This window comes from Dermacentor andersoni, chromosome 10 (assembly GCF_023375885.2).
Source record: "Dermacentor andersoni chromosome 10, qqDerAnde1_hic_scaffold, whole genome shotgun sequence".
Taxonomy (NCBI): domain Eukaryota; kingdom Metazoa; phylum Arthropoda; class Arachnida; order Ixodida; family Ixodidae; genus Dermacentor; species Dermacentor andersoni.
Genome location: NC_092823.1, coordinates 98621937 through 98649313, shown reverse-complemented (window position 1 = coordinate 98649313; position 27377 = coordinate 98621937). Strand labels below are relative to the sequence as shown.

Below are 27377 nucleotides of genomic sequence, written 5' to 3'. Positions count from 1 at the left end.
CAACGTTACGATGACTGTATCGGAAACCTGCATGACGACGATGGCTTGGCGACGACGTTATGACGAGGGTCGGATGACGTAGCTGGAGTGACGATTACGGAACGACCACGATGGCACCACGACGACGGTTCGATAATGGAGATGACAATGGACTGGTGATAATGGTGATAATGATAATGGACTGGTGGCAGCGACGGCGCAGCAAGCACTGCCTCACGTATTTTTCACTGAACATGCAGTTATCTTGGCCAGCTTCCTATCAACCTTCGCACCGCACGTGGAAATCAAGCACTCGGATCCGTGGACGACAGCTTCCCGCAAGCCCCAACAGGTGTCGTCGGCTTCGTTGAGCACCGCTCATAAGCAGGACCATCACCGAGGCTTCACTGGTGGCAGCGACGGCGCAGCAAGCACTGCCTCACGTATTTTTCTCTGAATGTGCAGTTATCTTGGCCAGCTTCCTATCAACCTTCGCACCGCACGTGGAAATCAAGCACTCGGATCCGTGGACGACAGCTCTCCGTAAGCCCAACAGGTGTCGTCGGCTTCGCTGAGCACCGCTCATAAGAAGCAGGACCATCACCGAGGCTTCACTGGTGGCAGCGACGGCGCAGCAAGCACTGCCTCACGTATTTTTCTCTGAATGTGCAGGTTAGTTGCGTTAAATCTTGCCTAATTTTTGTGTGTGGCCTGTTCGCTGTCGCTGCTGCCACAGTTTTTTTTTCCCTTTGTGCTCTTGTGTGTGAAGCTGTTTGGTTAGTGCTTTGTTGCGAACCCAAAATGCCGACAAATTCAAAGCTTGCCAAGAGGATTGAAGCAATTGAGACTAAACTGGAAACTGAATGCAGCCAATTCGCTGACGACATTCTCGGTAAATTTCTGTTAAAGTTGCAGTCCACTGGGCTTGATGCTGTTGAACTAAAGAAGCAGGTTGAAAGCCTGGAAGAAAGTATCGGTGTCTTAAATAACATCGTTGAAAAAACGCGGGATGGAAAACTCAAGCTTACAGCTGACAACAAAAAGCTCATCTCGGAGAACAAAGCACTGTCTGAAAGGGTGGCAGAGATGGAACAATACTCTAGAATGAACAACGTTGAGGTCAGGGGCGTCCCCTGCACCCAAGGGGAGGACTGCATCGCAGTCTTGCAAACCATTGGCACTAAAATTGGGTGCCCGGTAACGGCTGCTGACATCGATGTCGCCCATCGGGTCCCTACAAAAGTGCAAGACAAGAAAAAACATCGTGGCTAGATTCTGTTCCCGCACAAAGAAGGATGAATTTGTCAGCAAGGCACATAAGGCTAAACTTCACCTAAGTGACATCGGAGTGAAAGCTTCTGTTGACAGTGCGGTCTACGTCAATGAGCACTTGACAGCACGAAATAAAGCGCTCTTTTCAAAGGCGCTGGCTTCGAAAAAACAATACAAATGGAAATTTCTCTGGATCAGCAACTGCCAAATCAAGGCTAGAAAAGCAGAGAAAACCAGTGTGTACCGCATTGCTGCTGATTCAGACCTAGCGGTCATTAACTAATCGGCATGAAGTTTGTGCCTCCCTTAACCCCTTATCTTCCATCATGGCGTCATATTACACAACGAGCGAGTTAAATTACTTCCTTCAGAATAGTAATCGCTCTCTTATTCATTTCAATGCGCGCAGCCTCCGTAAACATCTCGATGACTTCCAGAATCTGTTTTCAACACTTTCTTTCACGTTTTCAATCATTGCAGTCTCGGAGACCTGGCTTAGCGAAGATGATAAAAACTTGTACTGTTTCCCTTCTTATGAATCCGAGTATACATACAGACATTCCAGCAACTACGGCGGTGCGGCTGTCTATATCTCGTCCGGAATCCCGTACAAAAGAAGACTCGACCTCGCGTTAAATATTCAAAACTGCGAATCAGTATGGTTGCAATTCGATCCTAACTTTCTTAACACCGATGGTAGAAACTTCATCTTTGGTTCCGTTTACCGTTCACCTTCCTCTTCAATTCCAGGCTTTTGTATTTCTCTCGAAAAAATAATGGCAAAGTTATCCGCTGAGACAAAAAATGTCATAATTATGGGTGATATGAACATAAATTTAATGAAGTCATTCCCGAGCTCTGTCAATTATTCGTCTTGTTTCCAGCGTTTTGGTTACGAATGTCTTATTAATATCCCTACTCGTTCAGTTCTTGGGGGTTCTAACACTCTAATCGATCATGCATTGTCTAATCTTTTGAATCCACCTGATGCAGGAGTACTTGAAAGTGACATTACTGACCATTTTCCCCTTTTTCTGCGCACTACATCTGCACATTGTTCCTATTCAAATTCTTACACCAAACTTGTTTTCGATAAAAAATTGTTCTCAGCAGCAGTATCTCACCCTGACTGGTGTTTCGCTCTTGACACAAGTGATCCGCAGGTAGCCTTCTCGCGATTTATAACAAAGTTAATATCATACTATCATACCTACTCTCAGATGAGTAAATGCAGAAAGAAAGTGGCTTCACCTCAATATCCCTGGGTCACCGATAGTTTGCTGAAGGCCATGCGCACACGAGAAAACCTGTGTAAAAAAACTAAAAGGCAACCATTCAATTTAAACCTACATGCGCGGTACAAGAAATTTCGCAACACACTTTCTTCACAGCTCAAAAAAAGCTAAAACCAAATATTACGAAGAAAAAAATACTTAGATGTGGTTCTGACGTAAAGAAAGAATGGCAAATAGTGAACTCCTTTTTGAATAGGAAACAAGGAGCGGATAGCATAACTAAAATATCCCACGATGGTAATACTTATTTCGAATCTCTTAAGAATGCGGATGCTTTCAGTAATTTCTTTTTCGCTAATAACTCCACTCAAACTCAACACAACTTATACGCATCTAAGCGCCTTCCACATTCATTTTGTGTTTCCAACCACTCCTAATGAGGTGGTATCAGTAATCAACAATTTAAAAATAACTAGTGCTGGACTGGACAACATTCATCCTGGTCATGTTAAAATAATTTCTAAACCAATATCATTTGTACTATCTGAAATTATTAACCTCATGTTTAAAACAGGCACATTTCCTCGCTAGCTTAAACGTGGTGGGGTTATTCCAGTTTTTAAGAAAGGCGATCGCTCATCACTATCTAATTACAGGCCAATTTGTGTTTTACCCTTTTTGAGCAAGGTTATCGAGAAAATAATTGAAAAACGCTTGATCAAATACATAACCAAATTTAATATTCTTTCACCTAACCAATTTGGATTTCGATCCGGTTACTCTACTGACCTAGCACTTGCATCTCTTACTGATCAATTAAAGAAAGCCATTGATAACGGTAAATTCGCAGCATCCTTATTTGTAGACTTTTCAAAGGCATTTGACAGCATTGACCACGAGATTCTTTATCTTAAACTAGGTTCAATTGGTATCGCAGGTCCTCCTTTACTACTATTACGCAGCTACTTACGAGACAGATACCAGGTTGTTAGTGTTCCCGCGATGCTCATTCTAAACCTAAAATGACTAATTTAGGTGTACCACAAGGATCCATATTGGGCCCATTACTCTTTTTAATTTATATTAATGATCTACCTGACTGCCTCACCTCTTCTAAATGTACACTATATGCCGATGATACAACAATTACTAATTATGGCGAATGTCTGTCAACGGTAATAACCAAGCTTAATAGTGATCTTTACAACTTGTTAGAATGGTGCAAAATGGATGGACTTACCATTAATCCTACTAAAACTAAATTTATTTTATTCTCATCCCAAAATAAATCATCACTATGCATTCCGCCGATTTCCATTGGTGACCATTCATTACCAGCAAGTGAAGAATGCACGTACTTAGGTGTTATTATTGACTGTAACCTAAAATTTCATCGCCATATAACGCATATTAAAAAGAAGTTATCACATGGAATGCACATTCTCATCAGGGCGCGTCCATTTTTCTCACGACCTGTGTTGCTCTCACTCTATTTCGCGTTTGTACACTCTCACATTAACTACTGCATAACCTCCTGGGGTAACACGTACACTACTCACCTAAAACCGATACAAACCATCCAAAACCAGGCAATTAGAATAATCACGTCGAATCCACACAGCGCCAATGCTAAACAGTTACTACAAGCAAATAACATTCTAGACGTTGCAGCCCTTGTCAAGTACAGCCTTGCCACTCTTCTTTTCAAAATAATAAATGACAAAATATCGTTATCGCTAATTCCTATATCATCTCTAACAAACACTAACTCGACTCGTTTTGCGCTGCATAATAACTTCATTCTGCCCAAAGTGCACACTAATTATGGGAAACAGACAATTCACTTTGCAGCCATATCATCATCGAATACATTACCATTTATCATAAAGCTACTGAAACCCCACCGATTTTGTGATGAACTGAAAAATTATCTGTTATGTGATATGTAAGTGACACTATGCATTCTATAACCCGATTTTGGGTTTTAGACCTGCCATTGTTATGTACTCCAACATGTAATTTTTTTCTTTAATTTTTTTCTCTTTCTGCCTCTTTTACTTAGTTTTATCTAGTTTCGAAATATTGCTTACTGCCGTTATATTGTCTATTAATTACTTCATCTACTTAGATTTGTATCTCATTATTTATTATTACTGCAATTGCACCTATTGAGCTGTTGCTTGCTAAATGAACTTTTGTGTTAACCATGAACAGGAGGTCCAAATTCAGTTTTAACTATGGGACCTCCTTTTTTATACTTCTATCTGTATATCATATTTATGTAATAATAAAATTGATTGATTGGTTGACTGACAAGGGCGCCATAATCTCGTTCGAATGACCACAGTATAGGATTAGAATACAATAACAAAGAAATGTTGGGGTCGATGAAACGACGAAGGCGGTATGCCACAATGGCACGACGACAATTGTATGACGTTGCCGAAGCTACAGAAGCGATAAAATGACAGCTTGAAGACGACTAAATAATGACGACTGTGTGACGACGACGGCATTACGAGTGTAGGACGACAAAGCTGGAATACGACGGCGATGCAACCACCACGGCGACATCATGATGACGAGCCCGTGCCTATGTGCCCAAGGTGTTAGATAACTTGGGCCACTGGTTGCGGGGTTGAAAGTGTGAAGACGAAGGCATGACGAGGGTAAGATACCGAGGCTGGAGTGATAATGGAACAACCACGATGATTTCACGACCAGAACCACATGCCTAGCCGCCCAAGCCGGTAGATAACTTGGGTCACAGGGTCAGCGTAAGAGGCTAGATCGATAGCTAGATTGGCTCAAAGCGGCTGAAGTTGACGAAGAATGCTATTCGCATGAAAAGAACTGTGTGGGTCGATTTTTACTGGGACGTCAGTTTAGACTTCGAGCCATGGTTTTTTGAGGTCGTTCGTCTGTCTTTTCCGTTACGCTGTCGTCTCATCATCAGGCGCGCCACCTCAGCTTCGCGCTCAAAACATAGAAATAGAAAAAACAAAGCGTCGTTCATTGCCTCTTTCGCTACGCAAGGTCTGTATTAAATGTGCTTAAATTTATGATGAAGAGATGTGTAAGGAGACATGATACCGGTGATATGATGATGATGATTAAAAATAATTTATGGGGTTTTACGTGCCAAAACCACGATCTGATTATGAGGCACGCCGTACTGGGGGACTCCAGAAATTTGGACCACCCGGGGTTCTTTAACGCGCACCTATATCGAAGTACACGGGTGTTTTCGCCTTTCGCCCCCATCGAAATGCGGCCGCCGTGGCCCGCGACCCCGTGCTTACAGCCCGACACCATAGCCACTAAGCAAACAGCAGGTGATGATGATGATGATGATGATGACGACGACGATAACGATGATGGTTATGATTTGTAATTACATGGGGTACAGTTCATTCCGAGGGTCGCAAGAAGGCGTTCGCGAACCCGCATGCATTAGACGTTGACCCTTTCCAAAAATGCCCCCTATATGTTCTTCCTCGTCTTCTCTCTCCGAGGCTCGGGGCCCATCTGAGCCGGACTGATATGAAAAAACAAGGAGGAAGACAAAATTCTGGTGACCGGGTACCGCCCATGCTTGAAGTGTGTTAGCAGTCCATCGATACTGCAATTGAACAGTGGACGCGCCTTGTGCGCGATTCGTTTATCACTCATGGTCCGTCTGGTATCGCGGAGTTTCCCTGTCGCCCTCGGCTTCGTTATAGCGAAGAACGACTTCGCGTTCTCTATAGCGAAAGTCATTGCATCACGACGAGTCGGTGCCGGTAGTAAGTGCCACCACCGTGGCGGCTCTTTGAATGGCGTACACAGCAATACCTATCGACACGTTGAACTCAGAAATGTCCGCTTCTTCCTATCTTTTTATCCGTTTTACATCACGCCATCAAAAGGAATGCGCAGGACAGGATCGAGACTGATAACTCCCTGTGCTCATTAAGCAACCGAACGACTTAATCGCCCCCTTCATCACGGCGGGTGCATGTTAGTTCGGAAGCCGTTTGTCAAGTTTGTCCGCAGCTTTTTACGACGGGAGTCATGTGGCCGTACACATTTGGGTATCTCTACGTTAGCGCAAATGCGTGTACATGCTGACATTGCAACATGTGCTTGTGTCGACAGAACTCGACAGAACTCGACAGAACTCGCCGAACAATCGACAATTCTTAACTTGTCGGGCCGCAGTACGCTTTTGGCGATCCTGAATGTGCAGGACCACGTGGTGGAACTAAACTTTCGACCGACAGTGCTGATTGGCGCACGAATCGCTTTATAGGAACTTGTCTTCGTCAGGAAAACACCTGCTTCCCGTCATATTGTATGTGTGACACGACGCAGCCTCTTAGCTTCTGTTCCGCTGCACGTAATTAGCGGTGCTGGGCAGCCAGCGCCGGCCGGCGGCAGCCTTAATAGTGTGCATGCCCCAAAGGCCGAGACACCGCGGGGCCTTGAGCGGTCCCCAAAAACGCGCGCAGTGTATGTTTTTATGCGCCGCCTAGCTAGCACGCGCGGCCATATATCGTTGCAGCGGGCCGTTAGCGCGGTCGAGACGAAGGCTCGTCCCTGTCTCTCACGCCGCGCTACGGCCGCCGAGCATGCAAACCGGGTCGATCGGTGGGAGAGCAATTAGTGGCGGCCATGCCCGACAGTTCTTCAGGTGCCTTCAACCCCCCCCCCCCCCCTCCCCCTTCGCTTTTATTTTTCAGGGTCGTCACATCGCCCGCGTATACGTGCGTGTATCAGTTCTGAGCGTAGCGGGAGTGTACATGCACACAGAGCGGTTGTGCTGGACACCCTTTGGGAACGCGTCGACGTCCTTTGTCGAAAGCGGCGCGGACCTTTGCCGTCGCTGCTTCCTAGATAGCGTGCCTGCAGAACGGAAGGCTCTCTCTCTCTCTCTCTCTCTCTCTTCCGTTCTCTTATTTCTTTCTTTGATTTGTGGGGGTAGTCATTTACAACTTTAATAGGGCGTTACAAGGCCATAGAGTGTATGTAGTCCAAGTGCCAAGAGCGTGAGTTCGTCTTGTGTCCGCAGGGTTGGTGGCGCCCAGCTCCTCCTCTCGTCTTTCTCAACCTCTGTGCTTTTCCTCAGTGCGTTAGTTAGTTAGTTAGTTAGTTAGTTAGTTAGTTAGTTAGTTAGTTAGTTCGTTAGTTAGTCAGTTAGTTCTCGCTGCAAAGCTTTGGCTTTCACACTTGATCGACGAATCTAGTGTAACCGGACTGGACAGAATCACTCCTCCTGGTAGCGGTGAAAGTCCTGCGCTACACGGGATAAAAAAAGTCGACACTACGGAGTGCGCCAATAGCGTGTGTCGAGCGGAATACGAATTCCAGGAAGTACGTGAAAAAAAAGAAGACTAAGGGCATAAGAGCAGTCAAACAATGATGACCAGTCCCTGAGGAACAGAGTATGTTTAACGTTAAAGATACGCCGAAGAGAAACGTCAGTCTGACGAGACAAACCTCGAGGCATTTTTGCGTATCCAGGGTGTTCCTGCGCAGGAAAAGTTTCTGGGAGTATAGCTGTAACTTGATTCGTCACTTGCTTCGGAACGCCGTGTGATCCTGCTCTGCTTGTAAGCGATTAACTTGCCCCCCTTTGAGACGCCTTCAAAATCAATGACCTAACGGGCAGCTGATGCGCGAATGTTGCTCCGCGACGTGTCTTTCGTGCAGTGGTAGGTCCATGCTCCCCCAACCCTCTCCTAATCACAGACAGGCACGTACATACGCGCGCATTGTCGCTCTTGTCTCCACTTCGGGCGCTATCTACGCCTTCTTGTATGATGTACCAACAAAAAGCAAACGTGCAAGGCTAGTTGATTCGTTCAGCATAGTTTAGTGCTCCTCCTCCTCCTCCTCCTCATCATCATCATCATGACCCTGGCTACGCCCACTGCAGGGCAAAGGCCTCTCCCATACTTCTCCAACTACCCTGGTCAAGTGTTAATTGTGGCCATGTTGCCCCTGCAAACTTAATCTCACCCGTCCACCTAACTTTCTGCCGCCCCTGCTACGCTTTCCCTTCTCATGGAATCCAGTCCGTAACCCTTAATGACCATCGGTTATCTTCCCTGCTCATTACATGTCCTGCCCATGCCCATTTCTTGATTTCAGTTAAGATGTCATTAACTCGCGTTTGTTCCCTCACCCAATCTGCTCTTTTCTTATCCCTTAACGTTGCACCCGTCATTCTTCTTTCCATAGTTCGTTGCGTCGTCCTCAATTTAAGTAGTACCCTTTTCGTGAGCCTCCAGATTTCTGCCCCGTACGTGACTACCGGTAAGACACAGCTGTTATACAGTTTTCTTTTGAGGGATAATGGCAACCTGCTGTTCATGATCTGAGAATGCCTGCCAAACGCACCCAAGCCCATTCTTATTCTTCTGATTATTTCAGTCTCATGATCCGGATCCGGGGTCAATACCTGCCCTAAGTAGACGTACTCCCTTACCACTTCCAGTGCCTCACTACCTATTGTAAACTGCTGTTCTCTTCCGAGACTGATAAACATTACTTTAGTTTTCTGCTGATTAATTTTTAGACCCACCCGACTGCTTCGCCTGACCTGGTCAGTGAGCATGCATTGCAATTGGTCCCCTGAGTTACTCAGCAAGGCAATATCATCAGAGAATCGCAAGTTACTAAAGTATTCTCCATTAACTCTTATCGCCAATTCTTCCCAATCCAGGTCTCTGAATACCTCATGTAAAAACGCTGTGAATAGCATTGGACAGATCGTATCTCCCTGCCTGACGCCTTTCTTTATTGGGATTTTGTTGCTTTCTTTATGGAGGACTACGGTGGCTGTGGAGCCGCTATAGATATCTTTCAGTATTTTTACATACGGCTCATCTACACCCTGATTCCGTAATGCCTGCATGACTGCTTAGGTTACGACTGAATCAAACGCTTTGTCGTAATCAATGAAAGCTATATATAATAGCTCCTCTTTATACGTGTCCCTTTAACGCTACTGTTTAGGGCGCCTTTAAGGGATGCGGCGTGTTTGTGCGAAACTGTGGCTGGCGCACGCCGCCCTAAAACCCACCGGATTCCTCGATTTTCCTACGCGGAGCGTTCGCGAAGCAACGACGCTGCCGTTAGTTTTCGTGTGGTGGTTCCGCATACGCCGGAGAAAGACATAAATGAGAGTTCCGAGCCTGTATAAGGCAACTGAAAAAGTTTGCGCGGAGGCACGTGGACAACGCCGAGAAAGAGACAGTGCCGAGGAAGAGACAAGGCCAAAGTCTCCGCGCAAAGTTTTTCACTAGGAATTTAACCAACTATAGCCCAACTCTCTGCTCTCCCGTAAGGCAAGCCTAACCAGCCGGCACCGCGCCAGGGAGGTGCTTCTTTCCTTCTTTTTTTTTTCCCCGCAGCTCCATCACATATTTATAATGCGCGACTCGTACGAACACGCCTTTAACTCGGCCGCCATCCCCCCCCCCCCCTTTTTTTTTAAGAGCGGTTCCATTCCAAAAGCTCCCCCCGCTGTGCTGGTCGCGCCCGTGGCGGTTCTCGGCTTTCTCATAGCTCGATGCGCTCGCGCGGTGACCGTGCGAAAAAAGGAGCCAGACAGCCGAGGCAGAGACGGAGATGATGAAGACCACTGTGGCGCCTTGCGTGCCCGCGTTGCACTTAATAAGTCGCCGGTGGTCATCGGAGAAAAAAAAAAGAGAGCGGTCTCGGGGTGCTTCGCGGTCGTGCGGCAGCCGTGGCGGTGACTCCGTATACGCTCGCGCCCGTGCGCGCACACCCGTCATTTGTGCATCGCGCCTCCGGGCGGGGGCGCCTCGAGCGCCGCCTCGCTTTCCCACGTGTCGCTGTATAACCTCCTAGATCTCGTGCTGATTTACTTTCGGCACTATAGGACAGCCTGCGAACTGCTTTGTGCGTCGTGCGCGAGATTTGCTTCTTTATCCAAGTTGCGCTGCTTCTGTAGGAGAGCCACTCGCCCATGGACAATGTCACGTGAACACGAAACGGACGCAGACTTTTCCTATGTGTCAGTGTCCCTGCGTGCGTGTCACCTATAAGCGGCGGAACTTATGAACACAACAAAGTTATTTCATACGGACTATATAGCACTCGTCGAGGCACTTTAATATTAAATATGTATGTCTGTGTATGTGTTTGCTTCCACATCAACAGCTGTCCGTAGCACACCCGTTAGCTTGTTGTTGACGCGTCTGGCTGTCTGCCTCTTCCGCCAATCTCACTATAACGTAACTTCACCGCCGGCGCACTTTTTTAGTCGTCATTTCTCCTTAGACGGACGAATGAGACCGTTCGCGGTCAGAGACAAACCAGCCATTCATTCATTGAAGGATGAGTGTTGCTTGCCTGCAGGCCTTGCAAAAGTGGTTGCCGGCTACTACTGCCCCGCTCGAGCTTCACTGTTCAAGTGCAGCAAGGCCTGAACCCCGTCCGGTTACATCCGGCAGGAAAAGGGTGCCTGGTAACACAAGGAAATGCTCACTGTGAGGTTCAATTTGAACCGAGTGTGCAAGCCTGCTGGGCAAACTCCATTCGGCACCGACACGGGCGGCTCACTATTCAGGCTCCAGCGATTTCAGGAGCTTTCAGGAGGAGCCTTCAATTTCAAGGAAGAGCCAAAGCCCCTTTCTCCGAAATACCATGTGCACTCGTGGGAATAGAACATCGCTTGCGTTTGTGTGTGCGACCATCATGCGCTTCGGGTCGTTTATTAACAGCTTACGTTCTGCGTAGAATTGAGGGAGCGGTGACAAATAACGGTGGATGTCATGCGAGAACTTATTGCACACGAGACGATGAACGCCACGCTGGAGTTTGCACTGACCTTGCGCGGACGCGATGAAGGATTGATGGAATGATTCTATCGTCGTAAAATATTTCGTGCTTAAAACACTCTCTTACCTTCCTAGAGGGACACCTGACCACCCGAAAGCCATATACTACAGCTAGCTATCGAGGAACGGGACATTGAAATTATTCTAGGCACTAGACCGTCAGTAACGCAGAGGTCGTCTTTTTCCTTTCCTTTTCTTCAGCTTTCTTTGAAAACTAAGCGCGTTTTGTCGCGTTTAACCGTTTTCCGGAGCCGATCCCGAATATAGTGGTCTAACACAGCGGTTAAATGCGCACAATGGTCAGTTTAGCACTGTGTGGTGGTACCGGTGGTACCACGCGGTGGTAAGGGGAGCGTTTCTGGCGTTCTTCCCTCGTGGCAGCTGCAGTCTTGAGACACTGTTGTTGAGACGCTGCGCCCTTGGTCGAAGACGCTATCGTTCGACACGCCTCCGGTCGCAGACACGCAGCACGGCGGTTCCGAACTGGTCCTTGAGGAAGCGTCGCTCGAAGTAGCGGTGGCACTCCCGCGCACGTGGTAAGGCACGGTTTGTACGGAGGGCCACATCCGGGACACATAACGCAACGTATAGTGTCACAACTAACTGCCTCCCAGAGCTTGCCAAACGCGCTCTCGGATAACAACTGGGGTTGGTTGGTATGTTTTTAAATAAACGCTTCTTTCTCTCTTTCTACAGCGACTGTGTGGAGCTCGGCATGTGCATATACCGTGGCTGTGGGCCTCATATTGTCTTGCAGATTATGCTTAGCTGTTCATATTGGCCTCATATTGTCTCGCATATGATATATGCGGCATATATCATATGCGATATGACAATCATTTCACATATCATATGCAATATGACAATATTGCCTCATATTGCCTTGCAATATTGTCACATTGGCCTTACATTGTCTCGCAAATCATGCTTAACCGCGCTTGTTCCGAACTTCCTTTCTTTAGTATGGAATAACCTAAATTTAAAAATGCGTGTTGCGGATGAGGAAGTTTGTCGAAGTTTTTAGCAACTCCACAGCGAACAAGCTGTTAGGGTTATACTTTGACAAACATTTTGTTTCCTTCTAGGGAGGCTACTGTGGTTATGCGTGGTGTCGTGCATTAGAACGGGCGGGGACGCTGACACGCCGATCCATGCTACGCAAACCATGTCTTCCTTATACCGCGCCTGCAGAAGTCAACAAATTTGACTGGTCGACGCGATTGTCTACTGGCTGAAACACTTTATTGGTCAAAGTATTTACAGGGAGCGGGTGGAGCAGTCCTTAAGGGGCCGTTCCTTATAAAGACTAGGTGGGCTCCTCAATACAGGAGCCCATTGGCTGTAGCCGTGGCTCGGGCACGGCCTACCAGGGCCTTCTGGCTCGCCAGGTCGGAGCAGCCGAGCAGGGCTGCCTCCCAGTCCTCTCGGGTAGGGTTGGGTATAGGGGGAAGGTGCGGGGTTGATTGGCATGCCCACACCATGTGGAAAATGTCCGAAGATTCCTCCTCACAGTGCGGGCACTTCCCTGTGCACGCAGGGTCGAAATGTTTTAGGACTGCCGGGCACAACAGTGTTTTAGTATAGAGGCGAAGGAGTAAACGCTCCTCCGCCTTCGTAAGGCCCTTACAGGGCTTAGGGAAGATTGCATGGCCGTATTGATAACGTTGGGTGATTCCTGCTGCAATTCTTCTGCCAACAACGCCACGCACCGTCCGAAATTGGAAGTGAGCTTTAACTATTTGTGACAATTTTTGGCACACTGGGGAATCTGGAAATATAAAACTTCGACTGGAGGTATCATTGAAACTAGCATCCGGGGCTCCCAGCACTTCCTCAATAAAACGACGCAAAATTTTCAATTTGACCAACTCGGTGACATAGTCGTTAAGCGACATCAGAGGTCAAGACACGGATGCTCCTGTCGGGTTGCATAATCTTCCGATCCGACGTCTTTATAGGCTGTTTTAACGATGTCTCAGACAACGGTAGAAACTCATGCGTGCGTGTTATTTCGATAATTGTCTTTGACTAATATTAAGTGCAACGCTATTCCCAACCGCGGTTTGCTTTCTTCCATCAGCTTTTCGACAGCATATGTACAAATTATTATGAGCAATCCTTCTCTTCATGTGGGGTATTCATTTACACTGAAGCTAAGAAATCATCGTAGTAATTGTTTTGCGGGACCTGACTTACAACAGTTGAAGACTGAGAACCAGGTGCATATTTTTTTTTATATTTCAGATTTCTTTTACTCTCTATACTTATCCTAGAAATAGCAACTGTAATTACTTTCATTCGTGTTGATTGAGGAGCTTTAAAGTTTTACGTAAGAATTTCGAAAATTGTTTGAGCAATTATTACTTCTTTACATCCATTCAAAACACCAGTGATCAGGCTATAACTTTATGTATCGTGGAATACGTTGCGAGTACTGTCCTGAAATAAAACGTTGAAACGTAGTAACACCGAAAATAAGCACTTTTTTAGCTGTAACAAGTGGGTTAAGCGTTCTTTGTGGTTATTTATTTCTGCGCTGTCGTACTAAGTATTTGTAAGTTCGAACCCGCCGCTCTGGCTTAGCGGCTAAGAGGTTGCGCTGCTAAGCACTATCGAGGTCGCGGGATCAAATCCCGGCCGCGGCGGCCACATTTCGATGGGATCGAAATCCAAAAGCTCCCGCGTCCTGTGCACTGAGGGCACGTTAAAGATTCCGTGGTGGTCAAAATTAATCCGGCGTTCCTCATAACCCAGTCGCGGTTTTGGCACGTCAAACCCCAGAATCAATTCGTGTAATTTCGTCAGGGCAGCCGTTGTCAACTTGTCCGGGTATACAGCTCTGTGGTATGTCATTTGTCTATGATTATGGTGTTCTAACAAGGGCTGTTTCCGGAGCCAATGTATCAACTTCGCTTTCAAGAAGACAGGTTCCCTCGTCAAAAAACTGACTCTGGTAGGCGTGCTTCATTCGACCACCGAACGCTGATCACTTCATGCCTCCGCTTTTCCGTGAACTTCTGTGTTACCAAGTTGACTGGCATATGTAGTGTCTATATTCGCCAAATCTGGCCAAGTCTCCGCAGCCAGTTGGCAACTGTGTAAGCTCAGTGCAGCTCCAAACCCGGTCTGTCTAATCGAGTCTGTACACGCAATTGTCAACCATGTAAGCAAAAAAAAAAGAAACATCCGAAGGCACCTAAGCATTTCTTATGCGTTGTGAATGCGAAAGCATTAATGTCCAATTGAACGTTGCTGAGCGGTCCTTCGAATCACGAACTCTCGCGCGTTGAGACGCTTGGCGCGTTTTGATTTGGCCTTTCTGAGACGCAGTTAGAACGCAGGCTAGAGCGTGCACTCTCGAGGAACGCGCGGATAACACAGGGTTTCGAGAGGGAGAGTGAGGGTGACGTGGCGTCGCGCGGATGCCCTCTCCCCTCACTCAACACCTAGCGCTGCAGCAGCTGTTCCCTTTCACCCGCTCTGCTACGTCGAGGCGCGCTCGTGTGACGTGGCGTCGCAGCCAACGGGAATTTGCCTGACGTTTCGCTGCTACAGGCGACAGACGCCGGCTTTTTCGCTCACTGGGCCATTTGACGCTTTCGCATTAAAGTGGTGGATTAAAGTAGAAGTCTAATCGCACCTGTCTAATCCAATGAACCCTTACCTGTCAAGACATGGCAGTATATGCAGTGAGGTCCATGTCGTCCTTTGTGTTAACTTCACTGTCGGTCTCTATAAACGAAATTTGTGGAGGGCTGTTCTTATTCTCACCTCTCTGGCCATGTGCGTCCTACACAGTACAGAGTGCATTGAACTGTTACTGCAGTTAAGGTGCTTCGTACGTTTAGTGATATTAACCGTCTGTGAAATAATAATTTTCTTGTAAACACGTGATCAAACATTAGCGCTTTCGGAGCCACAAAATAAGCGAACGTGACACAGAAGAGAGGGGGAGCGCTTGTCCCCTTTTTTTCGCTAAAAAGCTCAAAAACATCCATATACTAAGTGCTAGCAATGAGTATCGCAACAAACGCGAATATTTTAGATACACTAAATAATGAAGCGTGTCAGCGTGGTACACGGGTATCGCTGTACACACGACGGTTTGTGTTTTTAGCTTAGAGACTTCGCACTTACCGCTGCTTTAATTTTACTGGGAAGCGCAAAACATTTTTTTTAATCTTTCAGATAAAAGCGCAGGTCATAGTATTAAAATGATATTCCACTGAGGAACCTGATTCACGGCTGAGTTGTGCGTGTGTGTGTGTGTGTTTTTTTTACTACTGAACTGAAATATAGGGGACAAAACTAAGATGTCCTTGTCTGCCTGCCTTTGAAGCGTACTTCAATTGAGCTGTCAGAAAACTCGCACTGTTAGCGCTCACTAAACATTAGAGCAAGTATGGCAGGTCATTCATTCATTCATTCATTCATTCCTAAATAATTGGTAATTTCTTACGTTTCTTCCTTTGATTTTACTTAATAATCTCCACACACAAAAAAAGCGCCACGTCAGGGACAAGGCCTAGGTGACGACTTGACTGTCCGTATCCGTGGTTTTAGGGCTTTGGCTGTGAACGTCTAGAGCTGTCTTTCTTTTTCTTTTTGTAAATTATGCATTCGCACCAAGTAACTGAGCTGGCAGTCTCGATGCGTTTCATTTTGGTGTTCAGCTCATAGAAATTGTGCATGCGGGGTATGTTTCTCTCCACGTCTCCACAGCAACCCCGTCTAGAGCAGTACTGTAGAAGAGGATCGAAGGCAATCGTGTGACAGGGGCGTAACGTCGTACCCGCAAAACAGGAACTGCTCTACTCGCGCCTTCGCATCGATCCATAGCATTCACTTTTCGCAGTAAGTGCATACCTACGACATCCAGCGGAACGCCTCACTCTTCTATCGACGGGCACCATCATCCACGTCACGACGTCTCTGCTGTGAGCCCATCTCGACAGCTTTGTTGAGCCACGTATTGCCTGTGGAGTAATCCATATCGTAACACGTGGGCTCTGACGTGAGCGTATTAAACCTTGCGATGTCCTAAAATTATCATCGAAACAGCGCGGAAGAAAGAGAGCGAGAAAGTGACAAAAAGGCGGGGCTTTAGCTCCGCGGACTTGTTGAAGGCAAACGAGAAAGCGAAAGGAATTCTGAGAATTCAATGCGTAATACAACCAATGCGTAAGCATTGTTGGGCTCGGCTCTGACTTCGTTTCTTTTGCCTAGTTTTGCATACTTGCTCTTTCCTAGTTCATGGGCGTCCACTCACGGTCTTTGCGGTTGCGAAGAATGCTTACGCTTTAGTAGACGAGTGGCAGATTTTCTCGCCACATCCGGGCCCCTTCAGTGCGATCGTACTAATAGAGCCGAAACACAGGACACGAGCGCGCCTCGACGGAGCAGAGTGGTCGAGATGATGATGATAGTGATCTAAAGAAAGGAAAGACGCTTGCTTCTGCAACCCGTGAGGGAGCACGGCGAAGCGTCGTCAGGGGAGAGGGAGTGGGAAGTGAAAGATGATAGAGAAAGAGGGAGGGTCGAGAGGGAACGCCAGTCACCGCGCGTGAGGCGTTGCGCGAGGGTAGAGGGCATCGCCGCGATGCCGTGTCACCCTCACCGTCGCTCTTGTAAGCCTATGTTATGCGCGCGTTCCTCGTCCACGCAAGCTGTCGCCCGCGTTCGCACTGCGCCTCGGTGAGGTCCAATGAAAACGCGCCGAGCGTATATCAACGGGCTCTCTTGCGCGCGAGATGTTCGTAACTCGAAGGACGCTCAGCGGCGTTCAATTGGACATTGGGCCACCCCAAAATCGCAAGTTGGCCCGCGTCCAAATTTAACTAAATCCAGCCCCAAAGTTCAAGTTGACCCAACCCTACATTCAATCAAGACAAAAAAAAAATGGAGCTGGGCAGGTCATGTAATGTGCCGGGTAGATAACCGTTGGACCATTAGGGTGACAGAATGGATACCAAGAGAAGGGAAACGCAGTCGAGTAGGGCAGAAGGCTAGGTGGAGCAGTGAAATTAGGAAATTCGCGGCCGCTAGTTTCAGTCGGTTGGCGCAGGACAGGGGCAATTGGAGACCGCAGGGAGAGACCTTCGTCCTGCAGTGGACATAAAACAGGCTGATGATGATTATGATGATGATGAGGGTCCCATATTTCAAGTAGGCCCACCCCGAAATTGAAGTCGCCCCACCACCATACTTAAGTTGGACCACATCACGGTGGCCCACATGCAAATTTCAGGTCGGCCCTCCCCTAAATTTAAGTTCGCCCACCCCTAAATTTAAGTTCGCCCACCCCGAAATTTAACTTGGCCCTCCCCCAGATTTCCAATTGGCCCACCCTACATTTCCAGTTGGCCCCCCCACAAATACAAAGTTGGTCCCCCCACAAATTTAAAGTTGGCCCACCTACAAATTTCGACTTGGCCCACGCCCAAATTTATGTTGGCCCACCTCCAAATTTCAAGTTGACCGGCGACAAAACAACGCAGGCGCTCTATCCCTTTCCTCTATCCGAAACTCTTCCTTCGCTATGCCCGAGTTTTCTCAAAAGCTTCAACTTCTATACCCTCCGCTATATACGACGCATGTTCCTTCTGTGATTGTTTCCGGCACACGTAATAAACAAAAGCATGGCCTTCGACATCCACTTCTCTTATCCGGAGGGAGCTTACGTCGCTGTTGCATAGATTCCAACAGCACATAGTGGGTCGGCGTCCGGCTGTGCGTTCCGACGGTTTGGTCGCATGCCACCGCTTCGAGGCTGCGACGCAGGCTTCGTTGCCGGCTGCTCTCTGGCTGACATTCAATACCGACCACGTTGCTACGCACTACCAACGCCACCGCGAAAGAAATTGTGGAACTTATTTCCCATCTATTATTTCCCTTTCCCCGTCCCCGAATGTAGGGTAGCCAACCGGGCACGTCCTTGGTTAACCGCCCTACCTTTCCCTTTTCGTTTCTCTCGCTCTCTCTCTCCTACACAGCTATTCTGTGTGGAGACGCAGTAGAAGATGTACCATCTTCCTTATAACCATTCCAATGTCCCTTCAGACCGCTGCGCCGATAGGTGCTGCGCCAATTTCAGGCCCAGCGGCCGAACCTAAATGAATACGGCGGCGGTTTCACGTGAGGGTAGTGCATTCTACCGACCAGAAACACGGCCGCCGGCTTCTGATGCTACGCGTGAGGCCTTAAAGCTGTTTCAATTTTCTCTTGCGTCCTTCATGCAAGACTTGCCATGGCACCCTGTATGTATGTACGTATGCGTGCATAGCCCTTCCTACTTCGTCGGTCAGTAGGTGGCTTTCGCGTAGCGCACGTGTTTGCGTGACAGTTTGGAAGAAAGATGGCCGCATCGGAAGGCTTCGTGTCGTCTGCTCTCCGCTTGCGCATTTCTGGAATGTTAATTAACAGCGGTCGCCGCGCGCTTTATCATTGCCGTCTGTCCGATTAGTCGATTTCGCTATATGTAAATGCGTGCAGCATTGCAGAGGCTAACGGAGGGTACATATTCTATGACTAGAAAATTAAAGTTGGCCATATCTGTACTCCACACGAATATGCACCTTTGTTGTGCGGTTCTTCTTAGCCAGTTGTCCGTAATTTTTGTTTTTCATGTCGTTCTTCAGTGGCTCCAAGTTAGAGACCAGCTAGGAGTTTGTACGGCTGCGCTGGTAAAGAGCAAGTAGCAGCGTGGCACGCCTGGGACTCTCAAAACGACTGTATGAACGCGACGTCGGTGATGAATAATCGCTGAGTGCATCCAGAAAATAGGCCTCATGTAGTACCGCAGGGTGCGACGACTCGCTTGTACACTCGCGAGCAAAAGTATACAGACCAGGGATAGCGCGATAAAGCCGATTTTTTTTCGTCTGCCTGTGAATACAAATTGAAATTGAGGGCTGCAGTCCAAACTTGCCACTGTGAACTTTCCATTGTACTCGTCTATTTCAGTTTATGCGCGTTAATTACAAAGAAATTCATTTCTTTTCAGTGATCCTATGGTCTGTATACTTTTGCTCGTGGGTGTACATCTTCGCCGTCCCTGACGCATCAGCTGCTCAAACTGGCACACATCGGCGAACGATCTTCTTTAGTCCGCTGAAATTAGCGCAGTATGTCAGTGGTCAAACGAGGGTGTTTTCAACGTTTTGTAAAAAGAAGTGCAATAGGCTTTACAGAACATACTAAATGAACGGAAGACAACAATGCTCCGCAGGGAAGTCACAAGGCATATATATATATATATATATACATATATATATATATATATATATATATATATATATATATATATATAGAGAGAGAGAGAGAGAGAGAGAGAGAGAGAGTGAGAGAGAGAGATCATATTGCACGCAAGCAACAGTTTGAAGGATAGTTCAAGAATAGAATGTCTGCGGACAAACAAGTTTCCGCAGTGAACAAAGAAGTAGAATTGACTGGACTAACTGAATCAACAGAGCTTCGAGAATGATCGAAGTGACTGGGCCGTGGCTGAATCGACGGAAAGTCTCACGTAACAGCCACTGAAGTTTATCCTCCTACACATCCCTGCTTATCAGATCCCACAAGGCTCCCGTGAAGCCCACTGCGACAGCTGACGATTTGTGTTCTCGCCTCGTCCGCCTCATTTCTTGTATATGCGGCGTCGAGCTTTTACCATTACCAAAGCTATCTGCTTCTTCGCTAACCAACGTTCCCACGTGTTCGAGTCGAGTTAGGAAACCGCCTAAAAACAGCGGGTACTACAGCGGCAAGCGTACGTTCGACTCTGACTTTATATATGAGCTTCTCGAAGAGGCAGGACGCGTGTAGACTGAGCTCGTGAACAATACTTCGCAATGTGGTCGACGCAGTTTCAATCATGCACCCGGGACCTCAAAGAAGTGCGACGTAATGCGCTTGCGCATTTCACTCGTACTTACGCGCTGCACTTACACACACCTCTAAGCTCTGCCATCGCCTCTTTACCATGTGACCGGCTTCGCACACTTCAAACAGACGCACATATTTTCCGCTTTGACCCTCCTAATGCTAACACATTGAGAGAAAAAAGAAAAGCACACGCTGAGTGCAACGCGGGTGGTTCCGCTCAGCTTCCACAGCACTGCACGCGTGAATTGGATCGACGGTCGCGCAGCACCCCCGAAGGCGGGGAGCGGTCTCTCTTAATTGGATCCTCTCGAGGTATGTTATTCGTGAACGACGCTACTCTCCTCGGCGGCGGGACATCTCGACCTTGCCTTTTATCCTATATAGGTTTGCGCGTTCGTTTCTCTTCGCGGGTGTCGTTTATATCCCGCCTTGACCGGCATCGCGTAATTCGCTTTGTGAAGCGGACATGCCGCCCCGTGCGCTAATTAATGGTGCGCGTAAGGGCTACCGACGTAGGGCTACCGACGTAGGGCTACCGACGTAGGGCTACCGACGTAGGGCTACCGACCCAGGGCTACCGACCCAGGGCTACCGACGTAAGGGCTACCGACGTAAGGGCTACCGACGTAAGGGCTACCGACGTAAGGGCTACCGACGTAAGGGCTACCGACGTAAGGGCTACCGACTACCGTAGCGGCAGCCTACATAGCTTCGTGGATAGAGTGCGACGTGTATTCTTCATCGTCGGACCCCGGGTCATATACAATCTGTTGACTGCAGGAACGAGGAATGTCTTGAAAGACTGCGCTATTTATACTTTCGCCGCCTTCGTCGCCACCGTTGGCGCGTCGTCTTTTGTTTTCTTTGATTTTCCCGATTTATTAGCCAACGTCTCTGCGTGTTTCGATTTGTTGTCTTTTCATTATTTCTTTAATTTCAATTATTCCTGTCTTTGTCTCCCTGAATATCATGGTGTAAGTGTCATTCTTACAGCGAGTATGCTAGGTTTATTTCTCCCTCGGCCCCCCTGTAGACACGCCGCATTAATGTATATAACCTTGTCCTTTCGGAATGCAAGGTCGGCTCATGTTTGCTGCTATTCTTAACCAACGTTTACCTCCCTGCGTAGTCTGGCGTTGTTGCCGCATCAGGGTTAGAGCCGTCGCAATCCACCAGGGGGTGGGGTCGCTTTTTTCTTTCATCCTGGTCGAAATGAGCGTCCCCGTTTCTACGACAGGGTAAAGTTGGTTATACGCAAACGATCGGCTGTACCCAAGCGCACAGGTAATGTGCCTTATTTATCATAAGCGGCTTGCACAGTTGGCCACTAGCTGGCTATAACGGGAATAACTCGAGATATTAACCCTTCCCTGAAAAAAGAAAAGGTACCATATAGAGCTTGAATTGTCTCGCGTAAGATATTGTAACGTGTTAGTGACGGTGAAGTAAGCAGCAAAACTGTGATTGGCGAAACTAGTGCTTCATTGGGCGAACCTGTGCCCTCAAAAACAGACTAGACTCAAAGAAAAATGATACCGGCGAACACATTCGGCGATCGTCGAAAATCTGATCTGCCGGTCAAGCGCTTTTCCTGTTTACATATATATATATATATATATATATATATATATATATATATATATATATATATATATATATATATATATATATATATATATATATCACTGATGATACTGTACGCATTTTCAACACTGTCTTACGTGCTTAGTATAGAGCGAATGTTTCTTCCTTCTTTTTTAAGCAACTTTGAAAGGTTCATCAGAAGTGTAACTCTAAAGCACGACATACATTTTAAATCTTATATGCAGAAAAATGAAAAGCTAGAACTTCTTGGGACCGGCTATACCGAATACACTACCCTGCAATAATAACGAAGTAAAAGACAGCAGAAAATTAGCAACAAGCAACAGCACGCTCGACAACGAGTCACAAGCACGCAAGCAGCATCACTACGAAATCATGGTCCAGTACCTGGCACATTCACTTATCACATCAGGCTAGGAGCAGTCCAATTATGTGCAGCATCAGTAACGTTCAGTCGACAACAAATAACAGCATCCAACGATCGCCGTTCAGCTCATGCGAAACCTGTCCTTTTATTTGTCTACCTTGTCGTGACCCGCTGTGGAATGCAGCTCCACGCACTACCGTGGTCTCTCTTCTGGGGAGGTCCAATATTTTTTCGTGCCTCGTGGAAAACAATAGACGCGCCTATATCCCGTCGATGCAAGCGCAGTGGCGGATTCCCGTAAAGCACGACTGCGGCGATATTCCAGACGAATGGCTTCCGATCAGCGATATGATAATGATGATGTCGAAGACGATGATGCCTGCCTCTTGACCTAATCGCTGCTACTCCGAGAAAGGCGGATTGCTGCGGGCGCGTCCTGCTAGAAATCCTTGTTTACGGCCATTCCGACCTCACGGAATTCGCTTCCACTTCTCCTCGAACCACGTTCTCGGACCCCCCCTCACCTTCTCCCGGGCGTACCGGTGTTAGCTACTGTATACCCTATCTAACATGAACGGTGCAGTGCCGGGCAAGCCTACGAGGCGCGCTGGAACGGTCAGTGACCTGCAGCAGAAGACAGCATTGCGCAAAACAGCGTAAAAATTTAGTAAGGTACAAGCAGCGAATTCCTCGGAGAAGCCACGAACACTCCCCTTGTTCGAAGGACTTAAGTTACAAGGCGCGCTCAAGCGCTCACTGAGGTGCAGCAGGAGACAGTGCCTCGAAGCACTGTCGAAAAAGGAGTTAAATGATGGCACCACCTGTTAACCCAACAAAGGATTCGCGTTACTCAGTTTGTATAAGGGTGCACTCTGAAAGGGAAAAGGGGTGCTGGGGACTCTTTTTATTGGAGAGGAACTGCTCGTCCCGTTTCTTCACTTCATTTTCGAGTTCATACGTTCCTCATTTAGGCCTGCTAGCCATCCTCTTTTCAAATAAATGGTTTGTTAATTCATTTTCGAGTGCTCCCCTCATTCCCATATAAAGTGCATTTGCTCTGAGTATAGAGTAAACGTACTTCATGACCACACACTCTTAAACAAAGGGACTCATGGTAACTATCGGCAAGGGAGTAATCATGACTCCGTTTTGTCATAGTTAAGTTTATATCTGACAGTGATCGTCCTCCCAATGATGTATTTTCTTTTGTCTCTAAAATGTTCAAGTAAACGTACTCCCTAAGGGAGTGCTAGGACTCGAATAAAGGGGAAATAAATATGATGCAAGTATTTGCTCTATTAAAAGGTGCTGCCAACACGTCTTTCTTTTAAGTACGGATTGATCGTTTATACTCGCTTTTTTACGCGCAGCTTCGAAAAGAGAAGAGGAAGGCTGCCCACCCAAGCACTAATAATCTAGGCGACCTCCTTCTACTATATATTGTCACAGTCGGTAATGTGGGAAGAAGACACACGATGATGGTGGCCTTGGAGACGACGAAGAAGAGTTAAGTTTTATCCTGAAGATAGCTTGAAACACCTGAAAACACCTGAAACACCTGAAGTACACCTGAAAATAGCTTGAAAGGTTCACAAAAGGCAGGCAAAGAAGAAATGATAAAGATGCACTTACAAGCCGAAGTGCGCACACATGAAATCAAAAACGCACACATCTCGTTACGTACGCATTCACGCCGTCTGCAATAACGCCATCTGCGATAGCACCGTCTGCAATAGCACCGTCTGCTTGGGAACGCTGTCTGTATTTGGACGCGTACGCTGCTGAAGAATACCACCCAGTCAAAGAATAATAGTGAAGCCCCCTCGGTTGGCTGGCGGACTCCCGCACTAGCTTGCACCCCCCACTGCACGGCTCTGACGGCACACAGCTCATACGCGGTGAGTAGGTCGGGTCGCGGCAACAACGAAGGCCACTGTCTACGCGGCGATTTCGTGTCATTTGTCTTTGGATCCCTGCGGAAACGTGAACCCCGCTGGCATCGGCCTTCGCCTATGCATACCGGCATGCCGTTAAGGTTGTTTCCTTCTTGTTATCTTCGTATTTCACGTAGAACGGGCATATAAAGAAAACACACAGAGTCTGCCGATGGTGAACAGTGACGTTATGTGCGCTGGGTTGAGTGACCTGTGAGGTGAACGTTCTCTGTACGGAGATGCTATGGTGTTTTGCGCGTTTGTGATGCTTGGCGACAGATTCCCTAAAGTTGCATCGTGTGCAACTGTCTCAAGAGAAATCTTATAGGCTGCCTTTGAGAGAAATTGCCTGATTTTACTGCTTTGAAATGTTTTTTTTTTTACTTTACGTCTTCATATCGTGGCCGTGTTCTTTCCGAGGTCAGGTTTATGTGACATTTGTACGTTCCATGTATGTGACGCACGAAATGAATAAAGTGACTTGCGTGTACTCATCCCACCACTCCCATCCTCTTCTGTTTGATGGGTGACTGTCCCAGGTAAGGGACCGTGCTTTCGGCACTGGCACCCGTATATAAGGGCATTGTTCTTGTAACTTCACTCAGGCCGACCTCTCCACCTTTCTGCCGTTAAAATTTATCTCCCTCCGTGTTCACGTGCCTAGTGGATGTTGGCATTTCCTGCTTGCCTTCTTTTCTTTAATTATAATCTTGTCTTTCCTTTTCCCTGAGTAGTGCATTTGGGAATTTAGGATTACCGGGTCTAAAAACAAAAGGCCTACATTGCCATTTTATATGTTTGGAATGATACGAAAAAGCAGACGACTACGACTGCACTTATTGGCTGTTCGCCGATTCGCACAGTAATCATTGCAAATTACGTTTTGTAAACTTGTTCTCACCTATTTAATTTAGCGGTAGCGGGAATTCATTTCACTGAAGTTCAGATTTTTTTTTTTTTTGGTCCTCTTGAAATCTGACGGCAGTGCTCCCGCATTTCGCGACTTACAGCTTGTCTATTCATAGTATCGAAACACTTATGTATATAAAGCCCTAAATTTTGTATCTGATTGCCCAAAATATGGCCTCCAATTTGACTTTCTTTCGTAATTTAACAGGTGTACTTATTTCTTTTTTTGACAATTTCAGATTGGCCGGGTGGCGACTCTCGTCGAACGCGAAGAGGTAAGCCTGCAAACGCGTCGTTGGGGCTATGGTGTTGGGCTGCTGAGCACGAGGTCGCGGGATCGAATCCCGGCCACGGCGGCCGCATATCGATGGGGGCGAAATGCGAAAACACCCGTGTGCTTAGGTTTAGGTGCACGTTAAAGAACCCCAGGTGGTCGAAATTTCCGGAGTCCCCCATTACGGCGTGCCTCATAATCAGGAAGTGGTTTTGGCACGTAGAACCCCATAATTTAATTTAATTTAAACGCTTCGTTGGCTACGTTTAGGCGAACACGACCCGCGGGTCCAGTCGGCATGTGGGGCCACCGAAATTCGGTTGTTGCTGTCGGTTGTGTTCGCCCAACCCGCATGGACAGATGCACGTGAACACGCGGTCGGGTCGGGATGGGTCAGCTCGACTTCTGACTCCACCCACTCGAGTGTAGCTCTTGTAAACAAAACGACTATCGTCACCTCACCTTTCACGTAATTTGGCGAAAGTCTTTGCTCTTGATCTCGCTGCATGACCTGGAGTGCCGCGTAGATTGAGAAGACAAAGAAAGATCGTTAAATATAGTTTGAAAACATCTGGCATAACATGTTTTAGATATCTGTGGAGGATGATGATGTAGGAATTAAGCACTTCGGCTCCTGTTCATTGTCGTTCGAGCTTTCGTAAGCCTACTCACTCGACGCATCCGCTATAGTCAACTGCGAAAGTTTACGAACCGCGGTATATGAGGAAACGCTCAATACATATCGCGTCCTGCATGCGTGGGCACGCACTCCAAGAAACATTTGCACCCTTTGGGGATTATCTTACCAACAAAACAATAATCGTCATAAATCTCACGTGCACCTCAAGACAAAAGCGCTGCGGCCCCGCTACTTTCAGCTCACGAATAGCGTGCCTATGTCAGCGTGCCGTAGCGTTCTGACACGAAAGTACCGGGCGGGCAACGCTGTAAAAAAATAAAATGATGACAAGGCAGATTTGTATCATTGTTTGTTGACACAAGCTACAAAGGGTGCAATTTTTTTTATTTTTAGAATGCGCAGCCTGGCATTTGGATTCCCGGTATGGCTGTGCAAATATGCGATCGCAATATCGTGTTGGTGTTATACGATTTTGCTGGTCATGCTGTCCCGAAACGCTCGTAAGTTCGTCGTTTCCTCCGATCGTAGGGTCCGTAAACTTTTTCAACTGTCTGTACTACGCTCGCGTTTCATAAATTGAAGAATGGGCATCGACGCTGGGCCAACTCTGATTTCGCCATTCGGATACTTGTGAAACCCATAAATGGTCTTATTCGTCAGCGACCTGACTAACTCGAATTAATTTTGTTGCATTCAAGAGAAGGAAGAACGCTCGCTGGTCGATGTGCGCCACACCTGCTGAATGACTGGAATGCGGTAGCCTTATCAGGATCGACGCACAACTACGTTTCGATAACACTGCCTCCGGGATCGGCCCGCTTTGTCCTTCGTCGACGTCAACAACGAAGGTCACCGAGTGTCCTGCGTAAATGCTATTGCATTAAGAGCTAAACTTTAGTGCTTCCCAGGAACGAAATTTTATGCTTTACACCCCGAGATATTTTGCAAAAATTTACTGATAGCAGACGGTCAATTCATTAATTGGCGAGGTCCGCTACTCCACGCATCAATTCTTCTCAACCATGGCGGCTCCGGTTATAGTTTTTTTTTTTTTTTTCACGCAAGCGATGTGCCAGCTGTGTGGTGTGCATGGCTGCAGCGTTTCCCGTCATTTTGCCACCGGAGAGCCACGTTAACACCTTCCACATAATCTTGTCTATAGACCACAGGTGTTCAGTTTGTGGTCTACAGCTCTCGATCAGTGGCACTGCTTAAACACATCTTTAATGCGTCTATGTGTGCTTGTCCATGGTTGAATGTGTACCGTTAGTGTCACGCATGTATACCGTAATTCTCGCCTAAGACCAGGAATATAACCCTAACTTTGGGTGCGCAAAACCTAAATGTGCCTATTAGCTTAGCAGACGGCTGTTTAGGGGCAAGGTGCGAAGAGAGAAAGGTGATTAGGAAGCACTCTGCAAGACTAATTC

The 27377-nt window shown here is 47.3% G+C and overlaps 1 protein-coding gene across 2 annotated transcripts in view; it reads left to right on the top strand.

Annotated features, from left to right (window-relative positions):
• LOC126544452 (glutathione-specific gamma-glutamylcyclotransferase 1-like) overlaps positions 1–27377 on the top strand; it is a 50683-nt gene that overhangs the window by 7609 nt on the left and 15697 nt on the right. Inside the window, exon 2 of one of the 2 annotated variants that reach the window (XM_050191782.2) lies at positions 25273–25308. The exons of the other annotated variant lie outside the window; for it this stretch is intronic. Coding sequence (XP_050047739.1) covers positions 25273–25308 — 36 coding nt within the window. The remainder of the gene's footprint in view (positions 1–25272; positions 25309–27377) is intronic. 2 annotated transcript variants of the gene reach the window in all.